The sequence below is a fragment of the Erithacus rubecula genome (assembly GCF_903797595.1).
Source record: "Erithacus rubecula genome assembly, chromosome: 26".
In the NCBI taxonomy this organism is placed as follows: domain Eukaryota; kingdom Metazoa; phylum Chordata; class Aves; order Passeriformes; family Muscicapidae; genus Erithacus; species Erithacus rubecula.
This window is the reverse complement of record NC_136678.1, coordinates 2,267,692-2,287,513: the sequence shown is the minus strand read 5'-3', so window position 1 is coordinate 2,287,513 and position 19,822 is coordinate 2,267,692. Positions and strand designations below refer to the sequence as shown.

The 19,822-nt window shown below is 53.9% G+C and overlaps 1 protein-coding gene and 1 long non-coding RNA gene across 4 annotated transcripts; one reads left to right on the top strand and one right to left on the bottom strand.

Moving 5' to 3' along the window:
- Positions 1-258: 258 nt before the first annotated feature.
- On the bottom strand, positions 259-16,814 carry PI16 (peptidase inhibitor 16). Its single transcript, XM_079327121.1, has 9 exons — positions 16,184-16,814; positions 14,749-14,955; positions 14,060-14,169; positions 13,702-13,790; positions 7,152-7,389; positions 4,532-4,750; positions 4,173-4,282; positions 3,323-3,411; positions 259-762 (listed from the first exon to the last, which is right to left on the bottom strand). The coding sequence occupies exons 4-9, from the start codon at positions 13,737-13,739 to the stop codon at positions 620-622; spliced, it is 837 nt and encodes a 278-aa protein (XP_079183247.1). The 5' UTR covers positions 13,740-13,790; positions 14,060-14,169; positions 14,749-14,955; positions 16,184-16,814; the 3' UTR covers positions 259-619.
- Positions 2,110-2,934, top strand: LOC306812527. Of its 3 annotated transcripts, none has more exons than XR_013776866.1 (4): positions 2,111-2,204; positions 2,511-2,558; positions 2,607-2,798; positions 2,859-2,934. It is a non-coding gene; the product is annotated as an uncharacterized lncRNA (long non-coding RNA). The 3 variants fall into 3 exon arrangements; XR_013776868.1 differs by having other exon boundaries at positions 2,607-2,720; positions 2,763-2,890; XR_013776867.1 differs by lacking the exon at positions 2,511-2,558 and having other exon boundaries at positions 2,110-2,204; positions 2,595-2,720; positions 2,763-2,890.
- Positions 16,815-19,822: the final 3,008 nt, after the last annotated feature.

Below are 19,822 nucleotides of genomic sequence, written 5' to 3'. Positions count from 1 at the left end.
GAGGAGGCAAACACTGCAGAGTGTGAGGAGGAGAGGGGGGAACAGCTGGACAGAACTGGCCAGAGCTACACCAGAACCAGGAGGAAAGAGAAATCCTCAGAACAGCCACTCGACTTGGACAAGAAGAGAAAGAGGTAAAACTTGTTCAGAACTGAAAGAAACACACTGGGAGGACAAAGAGCATTTCAGCTGGAAATTCATCCTGACAAACACCTGAGCCAACCACCATGTCTGACTGTCCCCAGGTCACTGTGATTGTCCCCAGGTCACCCTGCTGTCCCCAGGGTCACACTGTGGCAGGGCCTGTGGCCATATGGGGCTGTGGGTGGGGGGAGCTCAGCACTCCCAGCCTGGGAATGGAGCAGAAGCCAGGGGAAAGGAGAAGCAGCCAAGGTCAGCAGCAGGATGGCACACACCCTGTGCCCTCAGCTCTCCTCAGGAGGGGACAGAGCTCCCCCAGCACTGTGGCTGCCCTTGGCTCCCCGGGGCTGCAGCAGGGAAGGCAGCGTGAGGAGGGAGCTGGGAACTGTCCAAGGAGTCTCCTGAGCCTCCCAGGGCTGTGGAACAGCCAGCACTGGCAGAAGCCTTGGGAGGGTGAGGGACAGCTGAGGAAAACTCTTCAGAGCAGAAGGCCCAGCAGGATGGCACTGGGGAGGAGGAGGAGTGAAAGCCCCAGGCAGCTACTGGGGGCTCCACCTTTGGGTGCATCCACATTTGTCTGGTCCGAGTTTGTCTCCAGTTCTTCTGTGTCCAGAGCACCTGCTGGAAGAAGAGAGGGAAATGTGGAGTTAGAAGGAAGATCTGGAAGAAGGGAAAGTCCCAGTCATGCAGGTGTGCCATGAGGTGCCCTGAGGCACCGTGGGGAGCAGAGCTCTGATCCAGGGAAGCTGTGTGTTAGTGGGAGCAGGCTGTGAACAGGACCATGCTTCAGGGGCATCCAAGCAGCCCCTCAGGGTTAGAGCACAGAGTGAGGAAAAGGCTTGGTGCACAGACAAGAGGAGGATCCAAAGGACCAGTTTGACTGCTCCTCCCAAGCCCTCTCCATGCTGCTTGGGGATCCCTGAGTGTCCATGCCAGGACTGACTCCACGCTTGCCTTACCTGAGAGGGAGCTCTGGAAATGGGGGCTTGGCCCTTTTCTGTCTTTGGAGGATGATGTTAAGCGCAAGAACGTGGGTTCTTCAGGGCTGAGCAGCACTGACTTGGAGGGGGTTATGAGCTCAGCTCTATTGAAACCTAACTTCACCTCTGGAACAGCTTGGCTGGGGGATGGAGATGGACTGGAAAAGGTTGATTTCTCTTTCCCATCCTCTTTGACACCTTTCTTTGTTTCTAGGACTGATCTGGGGCTGAAGGCTGTGCCCATGCTATCTAGTAAGGCTGGATCCTCTGTAGTGAAGGAGCTAAGGGGCTCTCCAGTGTCTGCCTCTGGAGACACTTTATCATCTGGCTCTAAGGTGGGCTCAAAGGAAAGAGTGATCCCAGGTGCCTCAGTAGGATCTGGTTCTGGCTTTGTGGTTGTGGCAGTTTTCAGCTGTGTCTTTGCTGTTGTGGCAGGTGCTAGTGTTGTAGCAGCAGGTCTTGGCTTGGCTGTAGTGCTGGGAGATGTTGGTGTGGTAGGTGTTGGTTTGGCTGTGGCTGTAGCAAGTTTTGGCTTAGCTACAGTTGGGGTGGGTTTTGCTGTGGTGGGTGTTGGCTTGGCCATAGTTGTGGTTGGTTTTGGCTTGGCTGTAGTGGTGGTTGTGGTGGGTGTTGGTTTGGTGGCAGTGGTGGGTGTGGTGGGTGTTGGTTTGGTGGCAGTGGTGGGTGTGGTGGGTGTTGGTTTGGTGGCAGTGGTGGTTGTGGTGGTTGTTGGCTTAGTGGCAGTGGTGGTTAGAGCAGGTTTGGGTGTGGTGGGTGTTGGTTTGGCCATAGCTGCAGTGGGCTTGGCTGCAGTGCTGGTGGCTGCTGGTGTGGTGGGTTTTGGCTTGGTTGTGGTGGCTGCTGGTGTGGTGGGTTCTGGCCTGCCTGGGGTTGTTGTTGGGAGTGTGCTGACAGGTTTTGACTTGGCTGTGCTGAAGGGTGCCTGTGCTGGGGGTTTGGGCTTGGCTGTAGTTGTGGTTGGAAGGGTGGTTGTAGGTTCTGGTTTGGCTGTGGTGGACACTGGAGTGGTTTCTGCTTCGGCTGTGGTGTGGACTGGTGCTGTGGGTTCTGGTTTAGCTGTGGGTTTGGGTTTGGTTGTGGGCCCTGGTTTGGTTGTGGGTTCTGTTTTAGCTGAGGGCTCTGTTTTAGCTGTGGGTTCTGGTTTGGTTGTGGGCTCTGGTTTAGCTGTGGGCTCTGCTTTGGCTGTGGGCTCTGGTATGGTTGTGGGTTCTGTTTTAGCTGTGGGCTCTGGTTTGGCTGTAGTTGTGGGTTCTGGTTTAGCTGTGGGCTCTGGTTTGGCTGTGGTTGTGGGCTCTGGTTTGGCTGTGGGCTCTGGTTTAGCTGTAGTTGTGGGCTCTGGTTTGGCTGTGGGCTCTGGTTTAGCTGTAGCTGTGGGTTCTGTTTTAGCTGTGGGCTCTGGTTTGGCTGTGGGCTCTGGTTTGGCTGTAGTTGTGGGCTCTGGTTTGGCTGTAGTTGTGGGCTCAGGTTTGGCTGTGGGCTCTGGTTTGGCTGTGGGCTCTGGTTTAGCTGTGGGCTCTGGTTTAGCTGTAGCTGTGAGTTCTGTTTTAGCTGTGGGCTCTGGTTTGGCTGTGGGCTCTGGTTTGGCTGTGGATTCTGGTTTAGCTGTGGGCTCTGGTTTAGCTGTAGCTGTGGGTTCTGTTTTAGCTGTGGGCTCTGGTTTGGCTGTGGGCTCTGGTTTGGCTGTAGCTGTGGGTTCTGTTTTAGCTGTGGGCTCAGGTTTGGCTGTGCCTGGGGTGGATGGCCTTGCCTTGGCTGTCACAGAGGCCGGAGTGGTCTCTTCTACAACGAGTTCTGGTGAGAGATGAAAAGTGCTGTGGGTTAGGGCTGGCTCAGCTGACCTCACTGGATCCCTGCACTGAGCAGGACCAGCAGAAACCAGTGAGGGGCTGGAGCAGCAGCCAACCCCTCTCAGGTCACTCTGGGCCATCCCCACTATGGGGTTCCCAGCCTGGACACATCTCATGTCCCTCACAACCTCCTGCCATGAAAGGGACCAAAATCGCTGCCTAACAGGGTACAAGGCTCTCCTTGTCCTAAGGCAGTGTCCTGTCTCAGGGTCCAGCCCTGGGACTGCAGTTCAAGGGCTCCTGGCAGCTCCAGGAGGGTTCAGAGCTCAGACCCAGCCCGGGGTCTCAGTCTCAGCAGCCCCTCCAGAGCCATGCACAGCTCTGCTCACTCACCACACAGGTTGTTCACACAGATTGTGTCCTTGGGACATGCTGTACACGAGGGTCCTTCCAGGTAGGGCTTTTTGCCTTTCATGTTACCCCTGGAAGCAGAAAATGCCAAGTTAAAGATGTGAGGAAAGGGGAAACACCCATCCCAGAGAGGGGGCTGATTCAGCTGGGATATCCCAGCCAAGGCAAAACTTGGAATTAATGTAGAAAACATCTCTTGGTCTCCTGCCATGGCCTGTCAGGGCCATTTACTCACCAGCCTGACCCCAAGGCAGCCCAAGGCAGGGCAGAGAACTCCATGGAGCACATCCCTGCCCCCTCAGAACAGAGCAGGGCATGGGCATTGGGACAGGGAATTCTGTCTCACTTCTGCTCCACACCCCAGGAAGGTCTGCAGCCCCCAGCTGCTCTTGGTGCTCTCAGCAGCTCCAAGCAATTGGTGCCAAGGCTGGTGCCAGGGCTGGGAAGGGGTACCCAGCTCCCCTCCCATGTCCAACCCTTCCTGTTGCTGCTAAAGGGCTTCTCCACCCCACAGCTGCTGCTGGCAGGGGAGAACAGGGCCTAGGGCAGGGGCTGTTTGTGCCCTCAGCTACAGCAAATTCAGCCTTGAGCAGCTCCTGGGGAAGAAAATCCCACCCTGGGAGTTTGCCAGCAGCTGAACCAGCCCTCAGCAGCCACAATCATGGGCCAGCCCTTCCTTAGCCTGGGACCAACCCAAGATAATAGAAGCATTATTTGGAACTTCTATTTCTGACCAAGGACAAACCCTGCTGTGACACACGGACTGAAGCCAGAGCATTTCCCCACAGCACCCCACTGAGATGCACCAACCCATGCAGGGCCTGGGACTCACGGGGGATAATAGTTGCAGACAAGCAGGTGCATGTTCTCTGTTTCAATTCCTTCAATCTTCTCACAAAAATGTGCCCCACAGCCGATCTGATGCGTGTTGGACCAGACCACCTAAGGCAAAGACCAGGGAGGAGGTGAGGGATTGGGTGAAGGCAACCCTGGCCTTAAGGGCTGCTCCAAAGACTCTCTATCCCACAGAGTGTCCCTGATCCCACATCCCCATGGTGCTTCAGCATTCAGGCTCCACCACCACCCCTGCTCCTACCCAAGCTGCGAAGAAACACCCAGACTTTGTCTATCTGAGAAAATCAGGCACCCAGGTCTGCTGAGCAGCCTCCCCTCCACCCCAGCAGCTGGTACCTGTGTGTAGTGGCCACACATCTGCCCAGGGACACACGTGGATGTTGTCAAGTTGTAGAATTTCTCCTCCCCATTCCAATCTTCCACAGCAAATTCCAGTTCCAGGGTTGGAGCCATTGCAAAGAGGTTTTCTCCCCGTCTGCCCCTCTCCTTGTTGTGGTCCCAGATGCATTTCTCTGCATAGGATTGAGCAAGGGCCTCCAGCTCGGTGTCCCAGCTCTGAAAGGAGCTCGGTGTCAGCACACAGACAGCACACTGCGCTCTCCAGCAGGAACAAGGCACTTTGCAAGGGCCCTGCATTCTGTGGCCACAATTCTCCATTCATGAGGAAAATTCAAACCCCTCCCCAGCACAGTCCTCAGCAGGGGGGAGCTCTGTGGTCAGTAACAGCACAAACTAAACCCTGGTTTATGGGTCAGACAGAAGGTCAGGGCAGCAGCAGCACTCTCACAACCTCTCCTAAGCTCATCTAACACCATCATGGGGCATCCTCAACTCAGCGTGGAGAAACCATGAATTGAGGGAGGGAGGGAGGATTCCAGGAAGGAAAACAACTGTGGGTCACTCCAGAGGGGCCTGGGGCCATCCCTCCTCACCCAGGGTGTGGATAGGAGGGGAATGGGACACATCTCTCCTGGCAGCTGTACAAATCTGGAGCACACACTCCAGGGAAACATCTCAGGAGCTCCCTCTGGAGCAGCACCAGCTGAGCCCCTGGCCACAGGGATGTGCAGGAGGAGAACAAGGAGGAGGAGGAGAAGGTGGAGAGCTTTTCTCACAGGCATGCATATGGGGAATCCTACACTGCAGCTGTTTGGACCATCCTTGATGGAGAGAACAGCTTGGCTGCTGGAAGGCAGCCCTACAAACAGGAGATTGTAAGGGGGGACATTCCTGGACAGAGCCAGGGCTGGATCCAAAAGGTGCCAGACAGGAGGACATGGCACCACTGGGGTGTTGAGGGGAGGAGGACAGGGACAGGAAACAGCTGGATGGGACACAGAGTGCTGGTTCACCTCCCCCCATGGCCCCAAGCCACGCTGACAGACATGGCTGCAGACCCAGTTTGGGGAGCACACACCCCTCTCTCTCTGGCACAGAGCTGGGTTCCATAAACGGGGACTCACAGCTGCAGATTTGCCTCATTAGTAAAGTGGCTTCAGGCTACAGATTCCCCCCCTTCAACTAAATATTTCCAAAGTAAGCAGCCCCATATCCCAAAAGGAAGCTCAGAGTGACCTCAGCCAGGCACAGTGCCACGGCTGCAGGTGAACCCAGAGGCAAAGACAGCCCAAGAAAAGGTCCCAGGAGGGAGGTGAGGATGGTGTTCTCATGGAAAACCTCTGCTGAGGAGTCATCAGGGCTGCTGTGAGCTAAACATTTGCAGGGCTTCAAAATCCAAAAGCTTTTGGCTCCAGCCCGTGAGCAGGTCCTGTGTGCTTAAGCAGGAGCAGAAGCTGCAGAGGAAGCATCTCAAAGCACAGGGGCTGCACTCAAAAATTCAGCCAGGAGCAGCCCCCACAGGTTTGGAACTGCACTGCCTTAAGGACCTCTCTTAATAAGAGATCCTTTCCCTCAGGCTTCTCTAAGACTTTGGCTGCAAAGCCCTGACACTCTGAGTTTGCTGTGCCTGGTGGGCTCGATGGGTCATGGTGCTGAGGGCTCTGGCTGTGTCCTCTTGGAGTCTGCAGTCCCTGTCAGACCTTTTCTCCCTGAATTTAACTTTTTGCTTCTTCTAATTGTTAAGCACCCATTTACCACCTCATAAAGGTTTTACTCATTCTGGGCAACTTCTGGACCAGGCAGGGAAGTGTCCTCCAAGCACGCTGGGACCCGAAGAGGACAGGACTCCAACTCTCCATGATAAACAATTATCCTTCCCAGTATGATTTGCAAACAGGGAGGAAAAATCACATGTGGTGCAAGATAAAACTTGATAGCCAACTTTTAATCAAATCAAGAGCCTGAACAAGACAAAAAGCAGCACCAGCACCAAACTTGTTTTTTGGTCCTACTACAGGTCCTACTGATGTGGGACCTGACTTGATTTCCCCAAGCAAAACAGGAGATTCTGCATCTCCAAGATGCCAAGTCATGGAGAGGATTAGCAGTGTGATGAGCCCAAATAACTGAAAGAACTTGACTTACAAGTTGACATTCCCTCCAATAAACAAAAGTACCTTTGCCTGCAAAGGCAAGCACAGAGCACTGTGTGATGTCCCACACAGCAGAATTCCCCCACCAGCTCCTGCCAACAGCCATGGCAAAGCCTCCAGGCCGTGGCACCTGCCCATGGCAGGGCCTCGCCTGCCCTTCCTGCCATCACAGGGGGCTCCAGCAGGCTCTGTGGGAGTGAGAGCTGCAGATTCTCATCAAGAGCATCTGGGGACTCACATCACACTTAGGAACTTACAGAAAATTATCAAACACAGCTCCAAAAGTAAAGGGAACTCTTCTCTCTACAGGCAGTTTAAGGAACCCATCCACTGACACCTACTTGTAGCCCCACATGAGAGCTGCTCTGCCTCCCCTAAGGAACACCCTGATCCCTCCCTGCATTGAGATGGAGCCTTGGGCCACACAAACACCCCAATATTCCCCTCTAATAAAAGCCACTTACCATCTTCATCATAGCCCTGGCAGGAGGAGAGACCTGGGAGCGATATTTATTGTGCTCATCCACGATGATCTTCTTTTCCTCATCACTCAGGGACCAGCTCAGCTCCAGCACTGAGAGCACCAGGAGAACGGGAGGAAGACCTGAGCTCAGCATCGTGCAGGCAGCTCCTGCTCTCAGCAGCCCACGGCTCTGGCAGTCAGATTTAAAGCACCTCCCAAAAACCAGGAACACCCAACAGCTTGAAGATTGGGGAGGAAATGTATTTATTAGAGTTTTGGAGCCATGAAGAACACACCCATCTCACATATCAGCCTTGATGGAGAGGCTGCAGTGCCAACGAACACGCAGGGTCCCCTCCCCGGACAGACCCCGTGCCTGAATCCTAATCCCTGGATTGGCATTCTTCATCAAAACCTCTGCTGCTCCAAACCTCAGCCATCCCCTGAGCCCTCCGTTACGGGTCCTCTCCTCTCCTCTACCTCCTGTTCCATTTCTCCTAATTAACAATAATCCCACAGCAATGGACAAAGCCCTGTTTTCACACGGGTCTTCCCCCGTCCCTGGAATGCAGCTGCGTTCGAAACAAAGGCAGCAAATGCGATTGCTGAGAGCAGTTTGCAGCACAGCAACTCCCAGGCAGAGTCAGCCAGAGCCACCTCGGCCAGCCCAGAGTCTGTGCTGGGACAGCCCTGGGCAGCTGAGGGATTCCCGGGGGGCAAGCACAGGGTGATGCCCCTTCCCTGGACCATCAGGGAAGGGGGGAGCAGGAGAGGAAGAACAGGGTACAGAGCTGAAATTGCCCCAAATAGGGGAGTTGAGGGTGTGTGGCTGCCCCCAGGGCTGGCTGGGACAAGCGGAGCGTGGCTGTGCGGGACAGGCTGTGCTCGTCCCCCGCACACACCTGCGGGGCTCCGCAGCCCCCGGGCTCTCTAGCCTCCTTCCCTTCCCTTCCCTTCCCTTCCCTTCCCTTCCCTTCCCTTCCCTTCCCTTCCCTTCCCTTCCCTTCCCTTCCCTTCCCTTCCCTTCCCTTCCCTTCCCTTCCCTTCCCTCCCCTTCCCTTCCCTTCCCTTCCCTTCCCTTCCCTTCCCTTCCCTTCCCTTCCCTTCCTTCCCGGCTCCAGGGGAGCACAGCCCGCTCTGCTCGGTGGGCAGCTCTGCACAGCCCAGCCCAGCTCAGCTGCCGCCTCTGCCTCCCCCTCCCCTCCCCAGGCGATGCTTTGTCCGTTTTCCTCTGGTTTGGACCACACGGGTCACTCTGTCACCACACCTCTCCTGCTGCCCCCCAGATCTCTCAGCTCTGTGTATTTCACTGTCCTTCACTAGCTCTGGGATCAGCCATTCCTCAATTGTCCAACAATTCCTGCAAGTGGGGTCTGAGGCCAACATCTCACCAGGTCCTCAACTCAGATGGTCAAACCAGAGCACTGTGTGATGTCCCACACACTGGGACTGTCCCCTTTGAATCTGCAGTCCCTGTCAGGCCTGTTCTCCCTGAATTTAACTTTTGGCTTCTTCCAATTGTTAAGCACCCATTTACCAGCCCACAAAGACTTTACCCATTCTAGGAAACTTCTGGACCAGGCAGGGAAATGTCCTCCAAGCACGCTGTGACCCAAAGAGGAAAGGACTCCAACTCTCCATGATAAACAATTATCAACCAGAGATTCCCATGTATTGCTAAGGCAAATCTGTCTCTGGATGGAGACACCTCAATACCTTTGCTGTTGTATCTCTGGAGACATGGAGAAACATCCAGAAAATATCAACACAGGCTCCATCTCCTGCTGGCCAGCTCTCTGTGGCCTGGCTTACAAAGAACAAGGCAGTGCTGAGAATCAGAGCCATGGAATGGTTTGGGTTGGGAAGAACCTGAGAGCTCATCTCATTCCAACCCCTCTGCCATGAGCAGGGACACTTCCACTAGAGCAGTCCAGGTGCTGGTCTCTCCAAACGTGATGTGGAGATGCAGGGCCAAGCTGGCACTACAGCACCCTGGTGAACCCTGCAGGAGATAGCATGGCAGCAAGGATGGAGGAACATGGGATACACAGAGCTCATGGGGAAGAGCAAACAACCCTGGAGGAGTCATCACCAGGGCATGTGGCTCATGGGGAAATGTGAGTAAGAGCTGATGCCTTTGGCAAGCTCAGGGCGGCTGCCAAAGGGTGCAGGGCCATTTCCCAGCTCCCAACCTGCTCAGATGACTCCTGGAGCCAATGTCTGCAGCATCAAGATCAGCAGTGTGAGGTCCAAGCCCCACCCTGGGGCTGAGACACGGGTGTCCAGCCGCATTAGGTAAGTGTGTGTGGAATGCAGTTTCCTCCTGCCCAGGAACAGCCTGTCCCCACACCCCGGGGAGCAGCAGCTCTGCAGGGGACAGGAGCCACACACCAACACCTGCCAGGCTGTGCTGCAGCTGCTGGCTCCAGAGAGCCCCAGGGGCAGCACACGGGTGGCCAAGCCTGGGCTCCTGCTGGCTCAGGCTCGGGCTGCAGCGGGGCTGGCTCTGGGTGGGAGCTGCAGCTCTCTCTTCTCCCTACTCGCCCACATTCATGAGCTCTGGAGGAGTTTATGGTCTTCCACACTATTCATTCATCCATTCTAGTATTTAAAAATGCTGGGACACAAGTGTTGACTGAGAATCCCTCTGAGCTGGGCAGGGTGAGAGTGGGGTAGTGCCCAAACCAGAACAGTGAGTGCCAAGGAGAGCTGAGATGAAGGAGGTTACAGTGAGACACCCCATCTGTGACTCATCCAATTGTGTCTGTCACCACAATGCCTCAATAGCTGCAGGAACAGCCACATTCCTCCCAATTTCACCTCAGCAGGTCACCAGTTCCTTTAGGGAAGCTCCAGCCTACTGCAGCCTTTCCAAGGTTTGGTGAAACTGGAGCTGTAGATGAGGAAAACGACCAGGGCTCACTTGCAGCTCTTTGGCCAAGGTATCAAAACCTCCCCTCCCCTCTCTGTCACTGTGGCCTCATCTCTGGGTATCCCACCCTGAAGATGCAGAAGGTGTGAGCACCACTCCTTTTTGGCAGCTGAAGACAGAAGCTACTCTGGAAGCTGTGCTGCAGACTGGGGCGTGCCAGATTTGACCAAAATCGGTTCCTTACCACCAAGAGAAGTGCCTTCCTGTTTCAGTTATGCAGATGGTTGCAATGGCATGGAATAGGCAACACCTTTTAGCAAAAAGCAGCCAGGATGCAAGATCAGGAAAGGTGAGTCCTCCCCAGACCCTCACAGGACATTGTGCAATGAGAGCACTTTCAGCCCAAACACTGAAGGGAGTATTTGGAAGCTGGATGGATCTACAGCAGCATAAACCCAAATGCAAATCCCCAGCAGGGTCTGTGTGCTCACCCCACCCTCTCTGACCCACTGCATCCATGGCACATTCAGGACTGAAGCAAAGGAAGCTCCTCTCTCTGCAGCAGCAGCAAACACCCCCCTGTCCCTGCTGCAAACAGCCCAGGGATGGAGGGAACCAAGCAGGTGAGTTCATGAGGGAGCCTCATCATCACCACAAATCCCACCCTGTAACCCAAGCCAGCCCAGCTGAAGGTTAATGCCTTCTCCTGCTCCCAGCACACAGGGCCAGGGGTCTGTAAGAGCCTGGCACAATCCTTGCCAGGGTCACCCCAGTGCCAGAGCCCCCTTGATGCCAAGCCCAGAAATGGAACAGAAATACTACAAAAGTCTCCCTTGAGTGTTTTGTGTCCTCCCCTGTGCACCATACCCAACCCTGGCCTTGCCAAAGGGCCCAAATTGAGGATGAAGCCAAAGCCCAGGTGGCTGTGGGCAGGCTCAGCCCCTCTGTCCCAGGGAGCAGGGCAGGAGGAAAGCTGATTTCCTTCTGGGTTGGAGTTTTCTGCTGCAAGCAACTCTATAAATAGGTCCTTGCACAACAGCCTGTCTGCACAAGTCCAAACCTTCAGCAAAGCAAAACCCAAGAGTTTTCACAAGGTCCACAGCCCCACACCAGCAATGAAACTCCTCAATCCTGGAATTGTGTTGGCTGTTCACCATCAGCACCTTGTGCCTCCTTGGCTCTCAGCAGGGTGGGGATCCAGCACTGCAAACATCAGGGTTTGCCCTGATGAGTGCCCTGATCCTGCTGGCAGGAGAAATGCTTTTCTGCTCTTTGTGGTGTTTCCAGGACCTTCCAGGGAATGCTGCACTGTCCTTCCTGCAGATGCAAAACCAGACAAGGTCCTGAAATGCTCCTGCAGCTCTGAGCCCTCTCCCCTGACACGGGTGAGGAGCAGAATTTTTATCATCTGTCCATAAGGCAGGGATGGGTTTCTCCCCCAAAGGCAGCTCAGCAGCAGCAGCTCAGCCTGCTCCCAGAGCATGCAGCAGCTTTCAAAAGAACGAGGCTCTTTTCCATCTCATTGTTAACTACACCTGAGGCTGGTGATTAAATCAAGCCCCGAGCTGTGGGCAGGGAGTGCAGGGCGAGCTGAGCTGCCCAGTTCTCAGCAGTGCCTGTCCCAGTGCCATCTGCTGGTCACTGCCTGGCTGGGCTGGGCTGGCCAGTGACCCCAGACACCCTGAGCACAGCTGGGCTCCTCAGGACAGCTGGTGCTGCAGGGCAGCAGAGCCACCAGCGACCTGTAACAGCATCCCTTGAATCTCTGGAGCTCAGATTGTACCAACACACCTGGGGACTTGTTCTCCTTCACCACACACACACAGGTTACACATAAAGCAGGATCTGTATTTAAATTCAAATACACTGAAATTATGCAATGGATGAAGCCATGCAGGGAAAAGCTACATGAAGGAGCTGATGGCCTCTCTCAGCTCTGAGGGTTTCTCTTCTGTGTGTGCACACAGGTGCAGGCACAGGCGTAAAATAAATCTGTGGCATTGGAGTAACTGAGGAATGGGACATGTGCAGAGAGCAAGAGACAGGGAGGAGGCAAACACTGCAGAGTGTGAGGAGGAGAGGGGGGAACAGCTGGACAGAACTGGCCAGAGCTACACCAGAACCAGGAGGAAAGAGAAATCCTCAGAACAGCCACTCGACTTGGACAAGAAGAGAAAGAGGTAAAACTTGTTCAGAACTGAAAGAAACACACTGGGAGGACAAAGAGCATTTCAGCTGGAAATTCATCCTGACAAACACCTGAGCCAACCACCATGTCTGACTGTCCCCAGGTCACTGTGATTGTCCCCAGGTCACCCTGCTGTCCCCAGGGTCACACTGTGGCAGGGCCTGTGGCCATATGGGGCTGTGGGTGGGGGGAGCTCAGCACTCCCACCCTGGGAATGGAGCAGAAGCCAGGGGAAAGGAGAAGCAGCCAAGGTCAGCAGCAGGATGGCACACACCCTGTGCCCTCAGCTCTCCTCAGGAGGGGACAGAGCTCCCCCAGCACTGTGGCTGCCCTTGGCTCCCCGGGGCTGCAGCAGGGAAGGCAGCGTGAGGAGGGAGCTGGGAACTGTCCAAGGAGTCTCCTGAGCCTCCCAGGGCTGTGGAACAGCCAGCACTGGCAGAAGCCTTGGGAGGGTGAGGGACAGCTGAGGAAAACTCTTCAGAGCAGAAGGCCCAGCAGGATGGTACTGGGGAGGAGGAGGAGTGAAAGCCCCAGGCAGCTACTGGGGGCTCCACCTTTGGCTCTTGTCTTCAGTTTTTCTGCATCCAGGAGAGAAGAAAACATGAAGTTAGAGAAGATCCTCTTTAGGGAAGGAGCTAAGAGGGTCTCTCCAGTGCCTGCCTCTACCTCTGGGTCTAACATGGGCTCAAAGGAAACAGTGATCCTGGTTGCCTCAGCAGGATCTGGTCTTTTGCTCTGGCTGTGTGGCTGTGGCAGTTTTTGGTTGTGTCTTTGCCATTGTGGCACATGCTGATGTTGTAGAAGCAGATACTGGCTTAGCCAGAGTTTTTGTGGGTTTTGGTGTTGTGGGTTTTGGCTTAGCTGGGGTTGTCATTGGGAGTGTTATGGCAGCTTTTGGTTTGGCTCTTGTGATGGGTGAAAGTGTTGGGGCTTTGGGCTTGGCTCTGTTTGGCTGTAGGTGCTGGCTTGACTTGGCTATGGCTGGAAGTGAGTTTTTGGATGGTGGCTTGGCTGTGGTTATGGTGGCTCTGATGCTGTGGGTTCTGGTTTGACTTTGGTGTGTTTTGGTACTGTGAGTTCTGGCAGTGCTGTTGGGGTGGATGAAAGAGATGCAGAGATGAAAAGTGCTGTGGGTTAGGACTGGCTCATTTCAGCAGATCCCTGCACTGAGCAGGACCAGCAGAAAGCAGTGAGGGGCTGGAGCAGCAGCCAACCCCTCTCAGGTCACTCTGGGCCATCCCCAATATGGGGTTCCCAGCCTGGACACATCTCATGTCCCTCACAACCTCCTGCCATGCAAGGGACAAAAATCACTGCCTAACAGGGTACAAGGCTCTCCTTGTCCTAAGGCAGTGTCCTGTCTCAGGGTCCAGCCCTGGAAATGCAGTTCAAGGGCTCCTGGCAGCTCCAGGAGGGTTCAGAGCTCAGACCCAGCCCGGGGTCTCAGTCCCAGCAGCCCCTCCAGGGCCATGCACAGCTCTGCTCACTCACCACACAGGTTGTTCACACAGACTGTGTCCTTGGGACATGTTGTACACGAGGGTCCTGCCCAGTAGGGCATATTGTCCTTTATATTACTCCTGGAAGCAGAAAATGCCAAGTTAAAGATGTGTGGAAAGGGGAAACACCCATCCCAGAGAGGGGGCTGATTCAGCTGGGATATCCCAGCCAAGGCAAAACTTGGAATTAATGTAGAAAACATCTCTTGGTCTCCTGCCATGGCCTGTCAGGGCCATTTACTCACCAGCCTGACCCCAAGGCAGCCCAAGGCAGGGCAGAGAACTCCATGGAGCACATCCCTGCCCCCTCAGAACAGAGCAGGGCATGGGCATTGGTGCCTGGAACTTACCTGGGAAAATAGATGCAAACAAGCAGCTGCACATTCTCTGCTTCGATTCCATCCACCTGCTCACAGTAACTGCTCCCACAGCCAACGTGCTTTGTTCCTGCCCAGACCAACTAAGGCAAAGACCAGGGTTGAAGGTGAGGGGATTGGGGGAAGGCAGTCTCTCCCCTGGCCTTAAAGGCTGCTCCAGTATCTTTCTTATCTCCCAGCACATGCCCCACATCCCCATGTTGCTTTGGCATTCAGCATCTCCTCTCTTTCCCCTGTCTGAACACCTTCCCAAGGTCATATATTGCAGTGCCACAGCTTTCCTACCATATAGACTACCCAGGCAGAGCATCACCACCTCTGCTTTGGTCTTGGAACCAACCATCCATCCATCCATCCAACTTACTACCACCATCTCTTTTCCTCCTTACTCCCACCCAAGCTGTGAAGAAACACTCAGATCTCATCCTTCTACCCAAGACAAGCTGACATTGAGTTCTGCCCAGCAGCCAAATAAAAGGGCTGCAAAGTTAGTCTCAAAAAAGGTCTTCTCCAAAAGGCTGCTCATGGCTGACACCATGCTCAGTTCCACTTGTGTCACTGTGAATGCCACCTACTTCCCCATCCTTTGCAAAGATTTTGGGGGGAGCTGGGGCACTGGTACAGCTCCTGTCCCAACAGCCCCCCACCCCAGCAGCTGGTACCTGGGGGTAATCATCACATGTGCTCCCGGGGTGACACTCAGATGTGTTAAAGTTGAAGAATTCCCTCTTCATGTTCCATTCTTCAATGGCCAGTTTTACATCCAGGGTTGAAGGGGTAGCAAAGATGTTCTTCCCACCCCCATTCCGGGCCCCGTTGCAATCCCTTGCGTGGTTTTGAGCAGTGACCTCCAGGTCTGTGTCCCAGCTCTGAAAGGAGCTCGGTGTCTGCACACAGACAGCACACTGGGCTCTCCAGCAGGAACAAGGCACTTAGCAAGGGCCCTGCATTCTGTGGCCACAATTCTCCATTCATGAGGAAAATTCAAACCCCTCCCCAGCACAGTCCTCAGCAGGGGGGAGCTCTGTGGTCAGTAACAGCACAAGCTAAACCCTGGTTTATGGGTCAGACAGAAGGTCAGGGCAGCAGCAGCACTCTCACAACCTCTCCTAGAGCTCATCTAACACCATCATGGGGCATCCTCAACTCAGTGTGGAGAAACCATCACAGTGCTGAGGGTTCTGGCTCTGTCCCCTTTGAGTCTCACTGCTCAGGCCTCCTCTCCCTGAATTTAACTTTTGGCTTTGTTTGGTTGTTAAACTCCCATTTACCAGCTCACAAAGGCTTTACTCAGCCTGGGCAACTTTGGTGAGGTGTCCTCCAAGAACACTGTGATCCAAGGAGGAAAGGGCTCCAACTTTCCAGGATAAACAGCTGTCCTTCTCCTCCCCATGAGTTGTAAACAGTGAGGAAAAATCACATGTGGTGCAAGATAAAACTTGATAGCCAACTTTTAATCAAATCAAGAGTCTGAACAAGACAAAAAGCAGCACCAGCTCTAGAGCTCAGCTTTGCTCCCACTGCAGCCACATGTGATGTGGGACCTGACTCAATTTCCTAAAGCAAAACATGGAATCTCTCGCATCCAAGGCAGCACAAGGCACAGGGAGGAGTAGGAGCTTGATGGGCCCAGATAACTGAAAGAACTTGACTGACATGTTTGAAGTTGATGCAAGCACAGAGCACTGTGTGATGTCCCACACAGCAGAATTCCCCCACCAGCTCCTGCCAACAGCCATGGCAAAGCCTCCAGGCCGTGGCACCTGCCCATGGCAGGGCCTCGCCTGCCCTTCCTGCCATCACAGGGGGCTCCAGCAGGCTCTGTGGGAGTGAGAGCTGCAGATTCTCATCAAGAGCATCTGGGGACTCACATCACACTTAGGAACTTACAGAAAATTACCAAACACAGCTCCAAAAGTAAAGGGAACTCTTCTCTCTACAGGCAGTTTAGGGAACCCATCCACTGACACCTACTTGTAGCCCCACATGAGAGCTGCTCTGCCTCCCCTAAGGAACACCCTGATCCCTCCCTGCATTGAGATGGAGCCTTGGGCCACACAAACACCCCAATATTCCCCTCTAATAAAAGCCACTTACCATCTTCATCATAGCCCTGGCAGGAGGAGAGACCTGGGAGCGATATTTATTGTGCTCATCCACGATGATCTTCTTTTCCTCATCACTCAGGGACCAGCTCAGCTCCAGCACTGAGAGCACCAGGAGAACGGGAGGAAGACCTGAGCTCAGCATCGTGCAGGCAGCTCCTGCTCTCAGCAGCCCACGGCTCTGGCAGTCAGATTTAAAGCACCTCCCAAAAACCAGGAACACCCAACAGCTTGAAGATTGGGGAGGAAATGTATTTATTAGAGTTTTGGAGCCACATGGGACCCACCCCTGTCACATATCAGCCTTGATGGAGAGGCTGCACTGGGGCTGGTGCCAACTAACATGTATGGTCACTCCCCATGCCTGAATCCTGTTCCCTGGACTGGCATTCTTCATCCAAACCTCAGCCATCCCCTGAGGATTCAGTTATGGATCCCCTCTTCTATTTCCTGTCCCTTTTCTCAAAATCACAGAATCCCAGAACAGCTGGGCTTGGAAGGACCCTCTGGAAATCATCCAGTCCAACCCCTCTGCAAGATCACCTGGAACAGGTGACACAGAACACATCCTGGTGGGTTTGGGATGATCCCAGAGTGAGGGACTCCATAAATCCCTGGGCACCTGCTCCAGTGCTCTGCCACCCTCCATGGAATGAAGTTTTTTCTTGTCTTGAGTTGGAACTTCTTGTGTTTGGAGTTTAGGGCCTTGTCTGGTTTCTGGGCACCACTAAAAAGAGTCTGACACCATCCTCTGACATCTCCTGGATATATTTAAATAGATGGATGGTATTCCCTCTGTCTTGTCTTCTCCAGACTAACCAGCCCCAGCTCCAGCAGTCTCTCCTCATCAGAGGGATGCTCCAGACCTGCAATCATCTTTATGGCCTCTATTGGACTCTCTCCAGTAACTCCTGTCTTTCTTGAACTTGGAGACCAGAACTGAACACAGATATGGCTCCCAGGGCAGACAGAGGGTAAGGATCACCTCCCTGAGCTGCTGACCACAGTCTTCCCAATGCCCCCCAGGATCCTGCTGGCCCTGCTGGCTCCATGTTCACCTCATGGACCCCCTGCTCCTTCTCTGCAGAGCTGCTCTCCAGTAGGTCACCCCCAGCCTGTGCTGGTACCTGGGGCTATCCCTCCCCAGGTGCAGGACCTGCACTTGCCCTGTTGAACCTCATTAGGTTTCTCTCCATCCAGCCCTGCAGCCTGTCCAGGTCCCTCTGAATGCAACCCAGCCCTCAGTTCTGTATCATCACCAAACCTGCTCAGGGTCCATTCTATCCCTCCATCCAGGCTTTGATAAACAAGCTGGATAAGACTGGACCCAGTAGTGGTCCCTGGGGAATGATACATCCCCACTGGCTACAGGATCCCAGCTGGATTCTGCTCTGCTCTCAACCCTCTGAGCTCAGCCATTGGGCCAGTTCTTGATCCACCTCCTGTCCATTCATCCAACTCACATTTCCTGAGCTTATCCATGGGGATGTTATGAGACACAGAGTCAAAAACCTTGCTGAAGTCAAGGCAGACACCACCCACTGCTCTCCTCTCATCAACCCATCCTGCTGTGCCATAGAAGGCATCAGGTTGGTCAAGCAGGATTTCCTCTTGGTGAATCCATGCTGACCACTCCCAATAACCTTGTTTACTTTCAGGTGATGATCTTCATAATTAGCTGTTCCACCACCTTTCCAGGGATGAAAGTCAGGCTGACTGGCTGGGAGTTTCCCAGACCCTCCTTCTTGCCCTTTTTGAAGACAGGAGTTAACTCTGGTTTTTCTCCAATCATTGGACACCTCTCTTATTCTCCAGGGTTTTTGAAAGATGATGGAGAGTGGCTAAGCAACAACCTCTGCCAGCTCCCTCAGCACCTGTGGGTGCATCCCACCATGGATTTAGGGCTGTTAAGTCTGCCTGGCTGATCTCTCTCAACTTTCTGTCACCAAGGGGAAGTTTTCCTTTCTCCATCCTTCATCTCTTACTTCCAACATCTGGGATTCCTGAGGGGTGCTCTCAACAGTAAAGACTTAGGCAAAGAAAGTGTTGAGTAATTTCACCTTCTATGTCTTCCATGCCCAGAACATCCACTGGATTCAGCAGCAGCAGCCTCACACTTCCCCTGATCTTCCTTTTGCTGATGATGTACCTGGAGAAACCCTTCTTGCTCTTGACTCAATTCCTGGACTGTGCCCTTCCTTGTTGCATCCCTGCACACTCCAAAGATGTTCCTATAGATCTCCCATGTACCTGTCCTTTTTTCATCATCCCATACATTCTTTCTTCCATTTGAGAACTGCTAGAATCTCCCTGCTCTTCCAGGCAGGTCTCCTGTTCCCTTTGCTTCATTTCTGGATCATGGGGATACACTGGTCTTGAGTTTGGATGCTTGAATATTCACCAATATTCTAGGGCCCCCTTCCCTTCTGGAGATTCCATTAGGTTTTTCCAAGTAGATCTATGAAAAGGTTGAATTTGCTCTCTAGAAAATCAGGGGTCTAGCCCTGCTGCTGCTTTGCTTCCCCACACAAGATCCTGAGTTTCACCACAACATGGGGCACTGCAGGCAAGGCTTTCCCCAACCTTGCCACCTTCACCCAGTCCCTCCTGCTTTGGTAGTACAAGGTCCAGAAACAAACCTCTCCTCCTTGGTTCCTCCACCACTTGTATCAAAAAGTTATTTTCAATGATCTGCAGGAACTTCCTGGACTTCTAGCCAGTGTCAGGCTGTGTTTCTCTCCAACAACTATCAGGATGGCTGAAGTTCCCTAGAAGAACCAGGACCTGTAACCATGAGGCAAATTCCAGCTGCCCACAGAAAACCTCATCAACTCCCCTGTAGCAAACACTCACAATCTGTAACAATAACCCCACAGCAACCAGCAAAGCTCTGGTTTCAGAGATCCTCCTCTATCCCTCAAATGCAGCTGCCTTAGACACAAAGGCAGCAAGATGCAATTGCTGAGAGCAGTTTTGCAGCACAGCAACTCCCCAGGCAGAGTCAGTGCTGGGGACGTGTCTGTGCTGGGACAGCCCTGGGCAGCTGAGGGATTCCCGGGGGCAAGCACAGGGTGGATGTCCCTTCCCTGAGCCATCAGGGAAAGGGGGAGCAGGAGAGGAAGAACAGGGTGAAGAACTGAAATTGGCCCAAACAGGGGAGTTGAGACAGTGGCTGCCCTCTGCACTGATAGGGTGTGTGGAATGCAGTTTCTCCTGCCCAGGAACAGCCTGTCCCCACACCCCGGGGAGCAGCAGCTCTGCAGGGGACAGGAGCCACACACCAACACCTGCCAGGCTGTGCTGCAGCTGCTGGCTCCAGAGAGCCCCAGGGGCAGCACACGGGTGGCCAAGCCTGGGCTCCTGCTGGCTCAGGCTCGGGCTGCAGCGGGGCTGGCTCTGGGTGGGAGCTGCAGCTCTCTCTTCTCCCTACTCGCCCACATTCAGGAGATCTGGAGCTGTTGATCGTCTTCCACGCCTCAAAGCTTGGCTAAAACCAGCTGGATTGTGAAGGAAAGATGGAGATTGTTACTGGGAAGGAAAGAAAGGAGGGACAGCAGAGCTGTTGAATCAACTTTGTTCAGAGAACATTTCCCAAACGACTCCATTTCCACAATGTCATTTTTTTAACAAA

Excerpts from the sequence above, each read along its gene's own strand:
- PI16 (XM_079327121.1), bottom strand. The coding sequence starts at position 13,739 with ATGTCCCAAGGACACAGTCTGTGTGAACAACCTGTGTG. Across the intron at positions 4,283-4,531 it reads TGTGTGGCCACTACACACAG|GTGGTCTGGTCCAACACGCA; the intron begins GTACCAGCTGCT and ends TCTTTGCCTTAG. Across the intron at positions 3,412-4,172 it reads GTCTGCAACTATTATCCCCC|GGGTAACATGAAAGGCAAAA; the intron begins GTGAGTCCCAGG and ends TTCTGCTTCCAG.